The sequence below is a fragment of the Rhinolophus hipposideros genome (assembly GCF_964194185.1).
Source record: "Rhinolophus hipposideros genome assembly, chromosome: 16".
Lineage (NCBI taxonomy): Eukaryota > Metazoa > Chordata > Mammalia > Chiroptera > Rhinolophidae > Rhinolophus > Rhinolophus hipposideros.
In genome coordinates, this window is record NC_138062.1 from 50,188,479 (window position 1) to 50,205,955 (window position 17,477).

Here is a 17,477-nt window from a genome sequence, read left to right on the forward strand (position 1 = left end):
TCTGGGCAACTCGACCAGAGCTTGGCCCATCTAGAGGGTTTGTTGCCCCTGCTGACTGCATGTAAAAGGCCACTCACGGAAAACAAGTGACCCATGGCCACCCGAGTCCCTGGAGTGCTCGGTTTTGGCCTTGTACGACAAAGGACATCTCACACCTACCTACACCTCGCTGCTGATGGAGTTGGTCTGAGCTCCCCTGGGTGCTCCCACTCTTCCCACCAGATGAGGGGCTTCAGAACCTGCAGGACAGCCCCAGAACACGGCTGGGCTGGCTCTCGAAGGGACACGACCCAGCTGTCCTTGTGGTGGGGCTCGAGGACATGGGACAAAAGCCTGCCCAGACTGGAGTCAACTGAAACTACAATCTAGTGTATCTGTCTCTCCCCACCAGCTTCTTCCAGATGGCTTTTCCCAATATAGAAGTGGTTTTATCACTTTCTAGCATTCTTCTCAGTGAGAGATGAGCAGCCCTCCAGCCCATGACCAGTCTGCTATGCCCTTCTGTGGTTTCATACTTAGGACACAAGGCTACCCTCTGCTGTGGGTTCCCACCAGTGGGATGGAGCACACCCCAACCCACACCTGGGGGGTGTCGCCTTTGATGAGGCTGTGGTCCCCCTTAGCCAAAGCACGATGGGTATGTGAGGGTTTAGTCCGTGCTCCCATGATGCATGCCTGGTGCAAGGCGGACCTAGCACTCAGACAGCTTTGGGGTCTGGCCCGCGGCAAACCTGAGGCCCGCAGCTCCTGTTGGAGCACTATTTATGCGCAGCCACCTCTCGGCCTCCTCTGCACCACCTGAAGTGGTTCTTGTTATGGGGTCTCAGCCTTATAGGCAATATCCCCCCCAGGTGCTCCTCTCCCCAACCCCCGTCTGTCTCTTTCATAGGCTCACTAGCTTCTCCTGTGCCTTGCAGGGGCAGGGGGTGAAGGGATGCATCTCGGAGCTCACGATGCAGGCTTTCCAGCCTGCCCACAGGAGTCAGTGGGCCTGAGCTGAGCCCAAGTCTCCCACCCAGCATGCCAGCCTGCCCAGGAAAGCACCCTGAAGCCACAGGAGTGGTCTACGATCTAAGAATTGGAGGGACACAGGACCTAAGAGTAGCCTGTAGCACAGGGTGATGAGGGTGGCCAGAAGGGGGCCCTTCAGAGGCACGAGTTGGGGCCATGGCCTAGGGCTAGCTGAACAGAACCACCTGCTTGACAGCTGGAGGCTGCTGCCACCTGTCAGGGTCAGAATGGCTGCCGGTTCAATTCCTTGAGTAACGCAAGGGATGGTGGGCAGCGCCCCCTTCAACTAAGATTGAATATGGCACCTTAAGCTGAGCTGCTGCTGAGCTCCCGGATGGCTCAGTTTGTTGGAGCACGTCCTCTCAACTACAAGGTTGCCGGTTTCGACTCCCGCAAGGGATGGTGGGCTGTGCCCCCTGCAACTAGCAACGGCAACTGGACCTGGAGCCACAACTAAGACTGAAAGGACAACAACTTGACTTGGAAAAAAGTCCTGGAAGTACACTGTTCTCCAATAAAGTCCTGTTCCCCTTCCCCAATAAAATCTTTAAAAAAAAAAAATAGATGCAGAAAACTTCCTCAGGTGAGGAACCCTCTCTAATAAGTTTGGGAGCCTAGTGCCAGAGAACAATGCCATTGTTAAGAGAGGTGGGTGGTTCCCACTTGCACTTGTTTGCCTGCACAGCAGAGCACAGCTCACCCCCCAGAAGGAGCCACAGAGTGCACAGGGTGAGGAGGGCTCTGGGTAGGCGCTGAAGGGCTTTACACCCACCCGTTATTGTTAGCACTTGAGCCACGTGTGAGATACAAGTTAAGATGGTCACGGGTGCCAGGCACAGCTTCTGGGACTCAGCTGTCCTTTTCCTCTTCCTGGGGTGGGAGGGGGAGTCTACTCCCTGGTTTGCCTGATTCTAAACCTCCCCTGCTCACTTTGGCCTGGGGACTGGGGACAAGCTGAATGGCCGACTCGCACTGGGCAGGATTTGAGCCCCATGCATGCATGGGCTCAGTCTGAGCTATGTCTTCCTGTCCCCAGTGTTACTCCTTCCCAGGGCCCTGCAAGAGGCACAAGGGTTTCACTTCTACCATTTGGGACAGAACGTGGTGCCCAGCCAGGCTGCTCAAGGCAAGACGGTATCAGAGGGGCACTCAGGGAACCAGGCCACCTTCTCCCAGTCTGCCCACCCAGACGCCTGGATGCCCAGTGGTGCAGCAGGGCTGAAAGGAGCCCAGAGGACTGACCCAACTGTGTCTGCCAGGACTTGCCCTCCAGCCAAAGGGAGGAGCCGGTGCAGCCTTTCTGCAGGGCAGTTGAACAAAGCCTTAAGGGGACAATGGTTCTGTCCTCCCAGGAAAAACCCCTGTTCTGGACTCTGCCTGGGGAAATGATTCCAGAGTGGCAGCAGGACAAGACTGGGACTGTCTGCACTTGGTAGGCGGGGCTGTGACTTGTTGCTAGTGCTGATCAAGTTAAGTTCACACCCACTCAGCTCAGCTGCCTGGGGCTGTAAACTCAGAGTGGCCCAGGCTCTGGGGGTGATGACCCCTACCCTACCACCAGCCCAGCCTGTCCCCATGCCTCCTCAGGGCCCCCGGGCCACACAGAGATTCTCCTGCTCAATACATGGCCCTGGCTGGCCTTACACCCTTCATCCTGATGCTGAGACCCTAGGTCTTTCGACTTCTGGTTCCCCAACCCACTGTGTGACCTCCTTCTGGCTCTTACCACCCACTGTTCTCCAAATAGCCTTCCTAACCCTTTCTCCACAGGCTCCTGAAGCCAGACAAGGCCCATGGCAGTGCAGGTGCTGCCCTTCTGCCTCCAGGCCACCCCCATAGCCTTCCAGGAGCCCAGCTGGTCCTGCCCCACCCCCCCACCCCTCCGTGTCGGTGCCTGGAGCTCATGCCTCTCCGCACGCTTTGCCCCTCCTGTGAGTCTCAGCTCAGTGAGACCTGTGTCTCTAGCCCCTGGTGCTGTCCTGGCTCACGCAGGACAGCAGGAGGCTCCAGGTCTGAGACTGCCGGGGCATTCACTGCTGCCCGGTATGAGAACACAGAGTGCAGAGGGGCTGAAAGGCCCCTCTGGTGTGTGGGCGCCCCCATGTGGCCAGAGTAGGCCTTGCATGTGGGTGCTAGGTTTTTTCTGGGCATGCCAAATGTGAGGCCTGTGGGGTAGTGTGGTCCCTTGGCATGATGTGGAGCTGGTTGGTGCTCAGGCTCCCAGGAGGCCGTCCTGCCGAGTGCCTGCCCCAGGTGTGCCTCTCAGCACCTACCCGGGGCCACTGGTGGGGCTCCAAGGGTGCCAGGCATGAGTTCCGGCGGCCCAACCCGATGTCTGTCCCCAGCTGCCCTCTCCTTATCCTTGTGCTTCTTGGACTTCTTCTTGGACTTGCTGCGAGATGAAGTGCCATGGGGCCTGGCGGCCTGGGCACAGTCCGTCAGCAGGGGTAGGCTGAGACGCGCAGCAGGGGCTGGGGTGGCCCCTTCCCCATGCTCGCAGTCCCGGCCACTGTGGCCCAGGTCATTGCTGACGTCAGCCAGAGGGTCGTACGCCCTCGGGGGCTCCAGCCGTGGGGGCAGGTGGGTGTCCGTGCCAGCCAGTGGGCCTGGGGTGGGTAGGAGGGCCTCGCGGCTGTGAGGCACACTCAGCTTCCCATTGATGGGGGGCTGAGCTCTCTGCGTGAAGTGCGATATCCTGGGTTTCTTGTTGGCGAGGGGGTCGATGAAATCAGGAGGCTGAGGCCGTTTCTGTGAAGGAAGGGAGACTATTTTAGAGGGAAGCCTGTTTCTGGAGTCGCTGGTATCCCCTGGGGAGTGGCGCAGCAGCAACAGGCTGAAGTGAGCTGAGCAGGCAGGCAGCCCAAACCCAGAAAAAACCTAGCGCCCACATGCACGGCCCACTCTGGTTACATGGGGGCACCCACCCCACTAGGATATTTGCAGAAAAAGGAAGGGTGGCCAGGTCATCAGCAGACAGGCTCAACCACCTCTGGGGACTGGTCTGAAACGTTGCTGTGCTTATTATCTTCCCCAGATGCTGGGGATGGTGACACAGCCAAGTATGAGGAATACTGGAAAGCTCCACAAGCTGGGACCCGTCACCCCAGACCCCTGACTACTTGGATCTCATGGCAGCCCTGCGACATGGTCCAGATCTTATCCCCATTTCACAGATGATTAGACTGAGGTTTGTGAGGCAAGCTCAGACCATAGGAGGGGAGCCAGCACTGGATAAGGTAGTCCTGACCCAGGGAAGTGGCTAAAGAGAGAAAGGTGGCGGACAGCAGGCCCAGGACCAGGGGGTAGCAGCGGGACCTGTATGGACTCAGCCTTTCCATAAGAAGGCTTCTGGTTCCAGGGTGGAGAAAGACAGGGAGATGACAGGGAGAGGGAAGGTGAGGAGCGAGGGGGAAGGCGGAGGAAGAGGGCAGAAGAAGGAGGGGGGAGAAAGTGGAAGGGGGAAGGTAAGGAGGGAGACGAGGTGGAAGAAGAGAGAGGAGAGGGCCCAGTTGTGGAACTCAAGTCACAGCACGAAGGTGGGTCGGGGGGTAGCTTTCACCAAAAAGCTCAAGCAATGATGAGTGGGGTGCAGCCCAAGACCACCCTAGCTAGAGCCAGGGGAGCTCCCTCGACCACCAGGGCTCTTTCTGACTGACTAAATGGCAGCAGCCACTGCTCAGGGGGGCCCTCTCATCACCACCCTGTCCTGCAGCCAGCACCCTGGATCTACCAGAATCTTCACCAGTAGTCCTGAGAGGCAGTAGAGCCAGGTACAGATGAAGCATGAGGTTCAGGGCAGTCTAGAGTCCGCCCTCCCTCGGCCACACCCACTGCAGGTGTCCAACGGAAGTGCACCCAGGCCCTGGGCTCAGGCCTCCAGCCTGGGGGAAGCCAGGCAGCTGCTCACTAGTTAAAGAAAACATCCCAGCCCTGAGCCAAGGGCCCCAAAGACTTCCCCGAGCGCTAAGGTTTGATCAGGCTTACTGGCTCAGGGTGAGACCGCCCCCTTCTCCTCTAGCACCTCCACCCACTGCTCCTACCTGTGGGGGCAAGGACGAACTTCCATGCTCGCCTGGAGGGCTGGCTGCAGCAGGGTCTCCAAGGAGGCCACCTGTGCTCTGAGGCTGGCACAACTTCCTGTGGAGGAGAAGCAGGGTAGGGGTGTCTCGCAGCAGCACCCCTCAGGGCATACCCAGGACCACCTGTCTCTGCATTGACATCACAGTCCCACCCTCACCCAGTGATTCAGAGCGGGCGAGCACGTTGGGTATATCAAGGCCTGGCAGGTAGAGCGGCTGGGGCGCGTCCCAACTCAGGTTCATTCACAGCTGCCCTGCGGGCCTTGGCCTCACTGCCCCAAGCACTGCCCCACTCAGTGTTCTGTGCCCTGAGAAAGGTCAGTTGACCACTCACTCATCTAGACTCCTGTTACTATGGAGACCAAGGAACTACATAAAATTGACCAAACATTCAAGGTCTGTACTGTGTCCCACTGGCAGCTGGGGACACTAGGGAACTGGCCCCTCCACTGTTCATCCTAATAATGACGCTCACTGCAAACACTTGAGAGAATTTAGAAGGGAACTGAGATGCGCTGCTCAATGACAGGAAGGCCTTGGATTCAGCACTCGCCTTCCCAGGAGCCCCGGCCACAGCACCTCCTGTGGACGCCAGGGGCAGCCACTGGCCCACCTGGACCTACGCAGACCAGTGCGGCCAGGGATGAGGGGAGACAAAGCTCTCCACGCCCTGCGGGGAGGCTGAGATCCAGGGGCTCAGGGGCCACAACTATGCCGCTCCAGCCAGCGACAAGCAAGCCTGACCCCCTCACTAATGGCTACACTAGGACCACTGCTGCTGTCCTCTGCACATGGCCCAAAACACAAGGAAAGCCAAAGGAAAAGTACCCCAAACATGCAGGCATTCTCTAGAACAACATGGTCCGCATGGCCAAGGGGGGGCAGGTGTGCTGTCCAGCCACACAGAAGCCTCCAGAGTTCCAGTTAAGGATGGAAAACAAAGAATGGGTATTTCCATTCACTCTCTTTCAAGCCCCCACTAAAATAGCATGAAGAGAAAAGCGAACAAGAGAGACACTTAACACTAAAGCAGAAATACAGGTGGTGACTTTCCTAGAGGATCCAAGAAAACCCAGTCCGAAACCTCAGAACCCCATGGCTTAGGGGGCAGCGCCTCAGGCACCTCAGAAGAGGGGCTCCCGCTAAGCTGTCCCCAAGCAGCCTTGCTCTGGATCCGGGTGGACTGCTGCATACCCACAGCACGCCCAGGAGAGGAGCCCAGGCCTTCTCCAGTGCTGGGGGGCTGCTTGGGCCACACCTGGACTACAGGAGGGGCAGACGTGTAGTCTTGGGAGAAGAGGAAACAGAGGGGCCCTCCAGAGTGAGCCTGAGCCATACAAAAGAAAGTCCGGAGGAGGGTGGAAGGTGGCAACAAAAGTCAGGCTCCAAAACAGACAGAAAAGTGCATTGGAAAGGAAAGAGAGACTGTAAGGGAATGAAAACTTTAATGCAACAACAAAAACGCCGGCTTTAATACCTTCAAAAAGACAAAGGACTTGAATAGACACCTCTCCAAAGATACAAAGATGGCCAACAAGCAAATGAGAAGGTGCTACACACCGTTACCCACCAGGGAAACGCAAATCAAAACTATAATGAGATACTACTTCATACCCACTAGGACGGCTACACTCTAAAAATCGGAAAATAAGTGTTGGCGAGGATGTGGAAAAATTGGAACCTATGAGCACTGCTGGTGGGAATGGAAAATGGTGCCGTCACTGAGGAAGAGTTTGGTGGTTTTACAAAGTTACACAGAATTACCATATGGCATGGCAATCCCACTCCGCGGTATGTGCTTGAGAAAACGGAAAAAATCCACATCCACACAAGTCTTTGGACACGAATTTTCCCAGCAGCAGCAGGCACAATCTCCAAGAAGGAGAAACAACACCAGTGTTCATTGAATACACAAAACGTGGTCCAGCCACGCAATAGAATAGTATTGGCTAGAAAAGGGAAGGAAGCACTGACACACACTACAATCTGGATGAACCGGAACATGTTACACCGAGTCGAAGAAGCCAGCATGGTGTATGATCCCATTTATGTGAAGTGTCCAGATGGGCAAACCCAGACTGAAAGCAGAGCAGTGGTGCCAGGGGCTGAGGGAGGGCAGTGGGAAGTGACTGCTAATGGGGACGGGGTCTCCTTTGGGGTGAAGGAAATGTTCTGGAATTAGATAGAGGGGATGGTTGCATAACACTGTGAGTGTACTAAATCCAACTGAATTGTACACTTTCAAAGGGTGACTTGTGTTAAGTAAATCGTATTTCAATAAAGCTAGTACTTTTTAAAAGTATCCTTAGAAACAGTACATTTAAAATGTTGGCACTCCCATGGAATAAGAACATCATGATACAAAAATACAACAGAAAGGACTCTTGGGAACCAGAAATGATGGCCAAAAAAAAACATGGGATGGGAGAAGCCAAAGAAATCTCCCAAAAGTAGGAGGCCGAGGTGGGCCACCTGGGCAGTGGGGAAGATGGTCAGGGAGTCCCCATGGCCCTTTCCACCCTGCTCTCGGCCCTGAGGCCTTTGGGACCAAGCAAGACCACCCAGCATCCCGGGGATGAGATCTGCCCCGGGCCCAGGGGGAGGCAGCCTTACCGGACGAGCATGCGCTTGAGCAGCTGCTGGTCCCCCTCCGAGTAGCCTGGCCAGTCCTTCTGCACTTCCTTGTACACACAGTCCTTCAGCGTGCACGTGCCGTCCTTGGCATTCACGTTAGCCACCTGCAACACAGAGCGAGTGTCACCTTGTGGGAAGCCCAAGGGAGAGGGGATGTGGAGGCAGACAGACAGTACCCCACTCCCAGCCCCCCTGCACCAGGTCCAGGTCCAGCTGCTAGGAGTCAGGCTGGCTCCAACAAAGGGGACTGCCATCTATGAACCCATCATGAGCCTCCTTTGCTATAGACTGAATGTGTGTCCCCCCAAAATTCAAACTCCATCTTAACCCCCCAGGTGATGACATTTGGAGGGGAGGCCTTTGGGAGGTGATTAGGTCATGGGAGTGGAGCCCTCATGAATGGCATTAGTCTCCTTAGAAAAGAGGCTCCAGAGGGCTCCCTCGCCGCTTTTACCACCTGAGAACACGGTGAGACGACGGTGCCTTTGCCCCGCCCTCCTCATCAGCCACCCAATCTGCTGACACCTTGATCTTGGACTTTCAGACTCCAGAACTGTGAGAATGTGTTGTTTGACCTGCCCAGACCCACTGGATTCTGTTACAGCAGCCCGAAGGATACCCCCTCTTGGATTTGCAGCTCCTGGAGCAGAGTAGGTCGAGGGTGGGGGCACCTCCAGAGGCCAGACGGTGCCCCCTGCACCAGCCAGCTCTGTTCCCATTGGTTAAGGGAGGTTGAGCTGGTCTCTGCTGAGTGGAGGTTGAGCTGGTCTCCGAATGTTTGCAAAGATGGAATGAATACGTCACCTTAAGGGTGCCCAGAAGCGGCACTTCTGCGACTGTCTTGCAGAGTACCCTGGTCTTCCGCACATGCACGTGCAGTTGTATGTCGGTTTTTCCCTATTGCTGGGTTCTAAGAGGACTCCACATCACAATTTTCCACAGTGAGCATTTTTAAGGGTTGACTAATATTTCAAGTGGCCACACTGTGATTTACTCAAATATTTCTCCTTTGTTGAATGCTGATGCATTTCCAGTTTCTCTGTAGCATAAACAGATGTCACTGTATGCAGGCTTTTCCACACTGGCAATGGTTTCCTTCAGCCAGCTTCCCAGAAGGGGGATCAGTGGGTCAAAGGCTCTGAACATTTTTATGGCTTTTGATCTGTTTTGTTCAAATGCTCTCCAGACCTGCCACCCACTCATTGACACTCCCACCCATGAGGACAGGCCTGTGGTTTTCTCTGAGGCCCTGGTTACATGGAGAGGCTGGACATGACCAGCCTGGGTGAGGTGCAGCCCAAGGGATTCCCTCAGACCTTCCCCTTCCCCAAGCTGACAGGGCCCTGCTTCCCCTCACAATCACTGGAGAGAACTAGCTGGGTAGTGAACACAGATGCACAAGGCAGATGGGGCCATTTAGGAGAAATCAGAGTGGCACAGGGAGGCCGCTCTGTGGCCACAGATGCCGGCTGGGCCATGCCCAGAAGGCTGCCAGAGCTGAAGAGAGAAGCCAAAGCCCAGTATGGTGCTTCTCTGGTCCTAGAAAGGCCTGGAGCAACGAGAGCATTTTGGGGGCTAGAAACAGAGCAGGTACTCCAGGCAGGTCCACATCAGCACCCCCAGACCCGTCTCTCCAGAAAATGGAGCCTGGCGTTCTGCTGTCTGAAGGTGCTCTGAGGGTAAACCTTGGGTGTAACTGTGTGCTCGGTCAGCATATTCAGCGTTGGAGGGGTCTATGTGTTTCTTCTTCATTCTGGGCACAAACAGGGCACGAGGGGAGGGCGGGAGCGACGGCAGTCCTAAGAAAGCCACGCCAGAGGCTGAGGGCCCAGCCACACAGCAGTGCGGGCGGCAGGCACATCCAGGGGAGTGTGGGTCTCACCTGTGTCTTTATTCCCAACTCATATCTGACATCTCCATCAAGCTTCCCTCAGCCCTGCCTCAGTGTCCCATGCTACAGAAAAAGACTCTGGCGGTGCCCAGTCCAGGGGGAAGGGCCTTCCACATGCTTCCCTTGAAGTCTCAAGGACAACGCCGACATATGTGACTTTCCAAGGAAATGAGCGAGCCCCCTGGGGAGATTGTTCCTGCTTCTGGAGCTTTCTGGATGCGTTGGCAAGCCCCTCTGGCAAAGAAAACTTCTGGGCCACAAGGCTACCTTTCAGTAGGCTCCTAGCCAACTCCTAAACTCTCAGGGAGAAACGCTGCTTCTTGGTCCTTGCCAGCACTACCTATAAACTGGGGACAGTGGTCCAGGAGGCCACATCTGCACAGAGGTGCCTAGCGAGTAGACACGGAGCCCTCAAAGTCCTAGAGATGTGAGGTGTCAGCTAGCACCGAGGCCCCCAGGACACAGGAGGGGTGGGGAGGCACCTGCCCACAGGCCCCCAGCGCCTATGAGTGGGCCTGAGCCCCAGCCCAGATGTACAACCGTGCAAGGAATGCAGCTCCACCTTTTCCGCAGGGGAAGGTCACAGAGGCCTCTTCTCCCCAGCCCTGCCCTTCACCACGAACTCTCTGTGGGATAAGGGCAATGAGGGACCCCCGCCGGAGAAGAGGTGCTGACATCCTCCGAGCAAACGTGCTACGTGGTTCACACGCCTCAAGCTGCACCGAGGACAGGGAAGACGAACACCAAGAGGGCTGCTGAAGAACCCGGCAGATACAGAAATGCATCCTCAGGTACAGCTACTATCTTGGTGTGGGCCTTCTGCCACAGGAGGTGCTGGCCCAGTGCCAGGAGTGTTGGAGACAGGAAGGAAGCAGGAAGGGCAAGTGAGCCACCAGAGGGCAATGAGAAGAGGGTCAGAAACACCTCCTCCTGAGGGTGCTGGCCGGTCTGTCCTCAGAGCAGCACAGCAAAGCAGCAGCCGCATAGCCTGGCTGATGTGAAGCCAGAGCAAGCCACTCACTTCCCAAGGGTTCTCACTTCCCCAGCCGCTCACTTCCTGCTGCCTCCTGGAGCCCTGGGAGCCAGGGCAGCGCCTCAGGAAGGTGGCTCTAGGCTCACCACTCTTGCTCCAAAGCCCCGGCTGTTTCTTAACAGCAGACTCTACCTGCCGGCACCTCATTCCTGCCGGCTACGCGCTCGGCCCCACAAAAGGTGCTGCAGTCACTCCCCAGTCACAGATGGAAGTGGGAGGCTCCAGAAGGGAAGGCCCCTGCCTGGAGCTGGAGCTGGTGAAGGCAGGGAGGGAGGTTCTCCTCACTGCCAAGCCTGAGCTCTCGCTAACGCACGCATGTGCGTTTCACTCACGCCAGGTTTCACTCAATTCTAAAACCCTCGTGCAACCGAAATCCTGGATCCCCCGTGCAGTGCACACTGCCTACGCATTAGCAGGTGGCAAGGAGTGTGACACGGGCCTCGTCCTGAGCTGACCCCCAGGCCCGCAGACAGGTACAGCCCACTGGGTACTGACCGTCTGCAAGGCTTGTCACAAGCTGGCCGGCCCCTCCGCCTCCCACCCCAGCTCCCGCAGGCAGCACACACCTGCTGGAGGAGGCTGTCCAGCGTGTCCTTGTCCGCCTGCGTCAGGCCATCCTTCTGTAGCCGCAGCAGCAGCTCGGCCTTCCGGTAGGGCCTCAGCGCCAGAAGGTGCAGCACCCGGTCACGGAAGGGCCTCTGAGACACCCCGCCACCCCCGCTAACACCACTCTTCTTGATGGCACTTGCCGGGTTGATGGGGGTCGCGCGCTTCCGGGAGGGCACAGCCTCCATCGCCCCTGGCGCTGGTTTCCGAAACTGAACCTTCTTGCCTGCAACCGGAACCAGAGTATTAAGGATTGGAGGGGGAGGCCGTGGTGCCCCATCACCTGGGGCCAACATCAAGGTCCCGAGCGTGGAAGGCAATGGTCAGCATCACACCCTGACAAGTCAGCATGTCCACCGGGCCTGCTGGGTGGGGACCCTGGGTGGCCGAGAGCGCCACCTGCTGACCACACACCGCTCACTGCGCACCTGCAGGCTCAGAAGTGGTAGCCTCTGGAAGTAGAAGCATGTTTGGGGCCATCAACTGACTTCATCTGGGGCAACCTAAATCCTGGGGACCAAAAATGTGGACCACCACAGGGAGAAGGGGGTGGTCTATAAACCCATTTGATGTTAAAAGTGGGGGCAGCCCCTGAACCACCAGGGGAAGATGCCCCAAGAGCCAGCACTTCACAGCCCTACGCTGGCCCCAAGGGATCTGTTGTTCTCTTTTATGAAACAGGAGGGAATAAAGGTGTCAGGGCTGCTTGAGTAGTTGCTCTGGAGACCCCGGGGTGCTAGCAGCTCTCCAGCTTAAGCCCCAAAGGGCTCGCTCCTCAGGCAGATGTGGTGGCATGTTGTCTGAAGCCCTGGGAGCAGCGGGCAGCTCCCCACCCTCCCTGTACAGACTAGGGGGTCAGCTCAGCAATGCCCGGATGGCGCACATGCCACCGAGGGAATGTGGAAGATGGTTGAATGAGATCAGCACACGCCTCAAATCTTTGGGCCAACAACTCTCCACAATGACTTCTTTTTGCTCTTATCCCAACCAAATCTGAGTTGTCAGATTAACAAAGGAGGGAGTGCTTTTCAAATCCTTAGAGCCTGACTTGGTCCCGAGAGGACCCTGCTGACGGACAGACACCGGTGGGGAGAGGCCTGACGCAGTGAGCCGTGCTCAGGGGAGTTTTAAGAGGCCAGGAGATGAGTGTTTCCAGCAGAACGTAAACCACTGCAAAAACCACCACTGTACCCAAAGCGGTCCCATACGACAAATTTTGACTAAGTTTTTGGCCAAAGAACCCAGAAATTTATTAAGATGTGTAGGTATGTTCACGTTTGCATCCTTAAGGCGAGAGCAAGTGGGTGAAACATTTTTGGATTCTGGCCCCAGGGGCAGGGGGCTCACGGCCCAGGGCCCAACATCTGGGCCTTCATTCAGGGCCAACCCCACTGCTAAGCATGGGAAACCACAGGCTTTCTCTGGGGGTATTTGAAATCTTCCTCCCTCCTCTTAAAAAAGAAAAACCCCACAAAGCCATCGAGGCGCTCATTTGCACTAAGCGGGTTCACGCCTCTCTGGCCTAATGCCCCTCTTTCCCTGGCGATGAATTCTGATGACTCTTCAATTCTCTCTGGGTCCAGGAGGTGGGAAGGCTGCAGCTGGATGATGGAGCTTTCTGAATAAACTGCACGTTTCTCCCCATTGGTAACAATGTTCGTGTCTCAATTTCACCAAAATTATTTCTGCCTAGATGCTGAGCTGCTGGAGCCTTCTGAGCAAGCAGGGATCAATGTGTTTCCTTTCAGATCTCCACCTGGCGGTCCCTCGCCAGGCATCGTGGGGGGCAGCTGCTAGTCTGCACCATCCCAGCCACACTGGCCTTGACGAGGACTCAGCGAGGCAGGTGAGGGCAAGGGGTGGTGGCCAGAGGACACACAGCAACCCTGCACTCCTGGAGCATGTTTGTGTTCCTGATGGGCAGGGGTCCCTGAGGATGTGGCCTGAGAGAGGGGTTACACATTCAATTGCCTCCAGTTCTCAGGCCGAGTCCACTTGGGGGTCCAGAGGCAGCAGATGGAAGAGCCCCTAACTGCCAGGGCAGAACCGTCTTCCTGACCCGACATGGTCCCGGCTGGTCCTACGTGAGGGACCACACCTGTCACACATCACTCCGGTTCCCTGCTGGATGGGCCCCGAATGCCTCCTGCTGCCCCACTAGTTGCCTAGCAGGCACACTACCTGCACAGGTGGAATCCCCTGCAGGTGGAGCCCTAGGCCCCCATCCTCACCCAGGTAGCGGCCTCCAGCCTTGATGACGATGGCCCCGCGGCTCCGAGTCTCCTCCTCAGCCTGCGCCATGCTCTGCCGCGCCTTCTGGTAGGAGTCATCCGTGGCACACACTGTGATTTTGTCCTGGATGCTGCCCAGGCAGTCCAGGTGGATGTCCCCATGGCTGTAAGACAAGGCGCCAGGAGCCAAGATGAACACCTGGGAGACGGGAGACATGGTCTTGGGGCCCGCGCCCCCTACCCCTGCTGGCAAACAGGGGTCCGCACTGACTGGAGCCATCTTGACCCAGAAGACACAAGGGGACCCAGGCCCCAGGTCCCGAGGCGACACACCAGGACCTGCACCCGTCTCCTGGACCCACTGAAAGGAGCCAGAGGGGCTCCTCTGAGAGAAGGCGGAACGGGGCCAGAGGTGGTGGACAAACATCTGCACAGCGTGCCAGGCTGCGGGTGGGGCCCAGGGTGCAGGGTGGAGACGTGGGGCTGTTCCTTGGGCCTCACCTGGAGACGTACTGCTGGATGCAGTCGAAACTGCCCTGGGGGCTGTCGCGGCCGATGTTGGAGAGGTAGAAGGAGAAGGTCCGCGCCTCTGAGGGGAAGTCGGGCTGGGGGATGGAGATGCGCTGCGTGGAGAGGGGGTGTCACCAGGGTCTGCAGCGTGGAGGGGACCCCAGGGCGGGGCAGCTGCTGGACCCCGCCTGTCCATGCCGCCAGGCCTGGGCAGCAAGCACATGCTAGCGCTTTCCTTCAAAACACACCTCTGCTTTGCGGGCAGTGACAGGACCTGTGGCCGGTCACCTGCCCCCAGCAATGCTCTGGGTCCTCGCTTCCCACGGTAGGGGGAGGGCAGCGGCCCTGCAGTCCAAGGAGCAGAGCGCTCGGAGGCGGGGACCCCATCCGAATCCGGGCTGTGACTCAGTCTCTGCGCCCACCATACATGGAAGATCTGGACTGAAACACCCTCAAAGATGAAATGACACCAGACAGGCAACAGCAGCCATCAGGGCACGCTGGGCAGCCGACAGGCTCCGACCTTGCGCCCGCTAAGCGACTGCCCCACTCTACCTCCGCCATGCGGACAGACTCCACCTGAGAGTCCATCCATTCACTGCCCTGGGGCCATGAACAAGGCTTCCGAGGGCCACGGCGAGACACGCCCAAAGCTGGGTGCACACGAGCAGCTGCCCAGAATATGGCAGGAAGCCCAGGCCCCAGTCCGCAAAATGAAAAGGAGCCTCTGGGGAACCTGGCCCTGATATGGTGGCTCCTCCTCACCCCCCCTGTCCTCTCCCTCACCCTGGCCTGGCCTGGCAAGGACCTGGCCTCCCCAAACAGGATCTTTCCATCTGCCGAGGGCACCGGTCCCCATTAGGCTGTCAACCCTAAGAGGAAGGGGCGGATCTTGCCTGAGTCCCAAGGTGCTCACAGCCCTGGGCGCCCCCCACTGCCACCAGTCTGTGCAGCCACGAGGCAGACCGAGAAGGCAGGTGGGGAGCATGCACCCCGGCTCCAGCTGCAGAACAGAACTCCTGAGCGGTGCACTCAGAGCCATTACTGGTCTGATCAAGACGCCGGGGTGCCTGCCAGAGGGCATGGGGGTGCGGGAAGCCGACCCGTGACAGCTCCAGGAAGCCCCTGTAGCCGGCAGAGAGCTGATGGTGGAACCAGGCCATGTGCACAGAGGCCCATCCACCACGCTGCGGACACCCTACCTGAGCCTACAGGGAGCAGGTATCGTGCTTCCCCATGGACAGGGTGGGGGACTCTTCACTGTGACCCTTTCACCCTGTGTGGACATTTTCCACCTAGGCATATATGTCCACTTTCAAAATTCATCCCGAGGGTGGGGAGAGCCCAGCACAGAGCCCAGAGGCTGGTCGGTGCAGGACAGTGGGTGACAGGCCTTGAAACCAATGCTCAGGAGAGCCTGCTGCTGCTAGTGCTGGGTAGACACACACAGGTGACACTTGTGGTCGGTGTCCTCAGGACAGCTGGGGGTGGCGAAGAGGTTTGCTGGGAGCCCAGCATGGGCAGTTCTTAAAGCCCCGCCCCCTATGACTTGGTAGCACTCCTGTTGTGGAATCCTCTGGTTAGTGGGCTGTTTACTGCTGGTTAATGGTTACCGGTCTCTGAGAACCACCAGGGAAACCAGCCAGCTCGGCAGGAATGGCCCAGGAATGCACAGCTGTCTCTGTACCAGAGGAGAGCGTGGCACGTGTTCCAGGATGTGGCCTGAAATGCAGTGACCAGGCACGTGCCCTCTGGACCAAGTCTCGGCTGCCCCCACATCTGGGGCCACCATCTGGCACTCAGCTGGCTCGAATGCACCAGGTCTGGGTGCGTCTGATGGCAGACCTGACCCCAGGTTACGGGGGACGGGACCACATATCTGTGTGACAGACGGACCAGAGCCATAAACATGCTCAGCTAGTCCCTTCCAGAAGGCCTGAGTGCCTCCGAGGCCTGAAGCCTGCAGTGAGCGCTGGCTTCTTGGTGTTTCGATCGGGTCCCAGCCAGAGGACTTCCACGCGGCCTCCCTTTGAAATCCATCCCAAGTTGGCCACTGCCTTCCTCCAGGTATGCAGGGCCACGCAGGCAGTGAAGGTGGGGGCTCTGGAGATAAATCGAGTTCCAGGTAGGGGTAGGGGCAACCCTGTTGGGAGTGGGGACGACACTGCGGATGTCGCTTTCAGGGAAAAGGAGGAAACAGGTGCACATGGGACCCAAACACCACTAACCAGGTCTTCTCTAGCCACAGGGGTTTTCAGGGATCGTCAGTGTTCCTCATCATTTGCAATTCCTAGGGAACCTTTCTGGGGAGAGAGGTACTGCTGCTGCTGAAGGCACCTTCCAGGAGCACAGCAGCCTCTCTACCTCTAGTGAGGTAGCCTCTCCAGTGAGGCCTGGCAGGAGGCCTCATTCCCTAACCCCACACCCAGGGCACCCTCTTCTTCTCTTCACTCTCCATGGGCTCAAAAGAGCAACGCTCAGCACCCCACACCCCCACCCCCACCACGCTGCTCCAGGGGTCTTAGCTGCTCCAACGTGGGGCATGATGGCTCTTGACTCAGGAACCCCCATGAGAGATTTTTTTTTTTTAACATTTATTTTAAGTGTGTTTTTCTAGGACCCATCAGCTCCAGGACGCAGCTCACTCTGGCCCATGTGGGGATCAAACCAGCAACCTCGCTGTTAAGAGCACCACGCTCTAACCAACTGAGCTAACCGGCTGTCCCAAGATTTTTAAAGATGGTTCCAAATTGTCCCTGTAACCAACAACACAGCAACAAGCACCCTGTGGTTCAATCCTGAGCACATCCTAAGTGCTCCTGAAGACTTGGTTCCCAGTCATGGCCAAAGGCCTGTGACCTGTCCTGCCAGACCTCGTTCTAGAAACTGTAGTCTGGGCTCCCCTCACATCCTAGGGAAATGCCGAGTACTCTGGACAAAATCCTACCTCTCCTTTTTCATCAGCTGAAGAGTTTTGGGGTAGGGCTAGCCAGAAGGGGGTGCCTCACCAGCTGTCAGGAATTAACATCTCAGAAGTCACCCCCTGACAGCAGAGGGGCCAGTCAGCCAGCTCAGTGCCCCTGAGAGCACAGACAACACAGACGCAAGTGGGTACCTGGCAAATGGACAGGTGAGCGTTTTGCTCTGGCAGATGCCGTCCTGGAGGCCAGATACACTCAGGCATGGCCAGGCTCTCCAGGGAATGTGGCGAATGCCATAGAGGGGCTCACGAAACCAACCAACACCGGGACCAGTTGCACACCTTCACGGCCCGGCTGGGAGGTGGCCGGGATGGATCCCACAGCCACCCAGGAAGGGCATGACGCCGGGACCTCATGCCAGCTGCACTGCATTCACGTCTGAGGGGGACATGCAGCAAGAGCCGAGTGAGCTCGTTCTGGACTGCAGGCTACACGGGGTTCTCCTAAGGCTTCGCTCATTTGCACACAAGTCCCTACGTGGACACGGTCCCCGTCTGGTGG

General features: G+C 57.4%; 1 protein-coding gene across 2 annotated transcripts in view; it reads right to left on the bottom strand.

Annotated features, from left to right (window-relative positions):
- Positions 1-17,477, bottom strand: part of ELL (elongation factor for RNA polymerase II) — a 56,125-nt gene that overhangs the window by 4,382 nt on the left and 34,266 nt on the right. For both annotated transcript variants that reach the window (XM_081077484.1, XM_081077485.1), the window contains exons 3-8: positions 13,987-14,108; positions 13,486-13,649; positions 11,215-11,480; positions 7,704-7,828; positions 5,052-5,148; positions 3,285-3,759 (exon numbers count right to left, since the gene is read on the bottom strand). In XM_081077484.1, the coding sequence (XP_080933610.1) occupies positions 3,285-3,759; positions 5,052-5,148; positions 7,704-7,828; positions 11,215-11,480; positions 13,486-13,649; positions 13,987-14,108 (1,249 nt within the window). The remainder of the gene's footprint in view (positions 1-3,284; positions 3,760-5,051; positions 5,149-7,703; positions 7,829-11,214; positions 11,481-13,485; positions 13,650-13,986; positions 14,109-17,477) is intronic.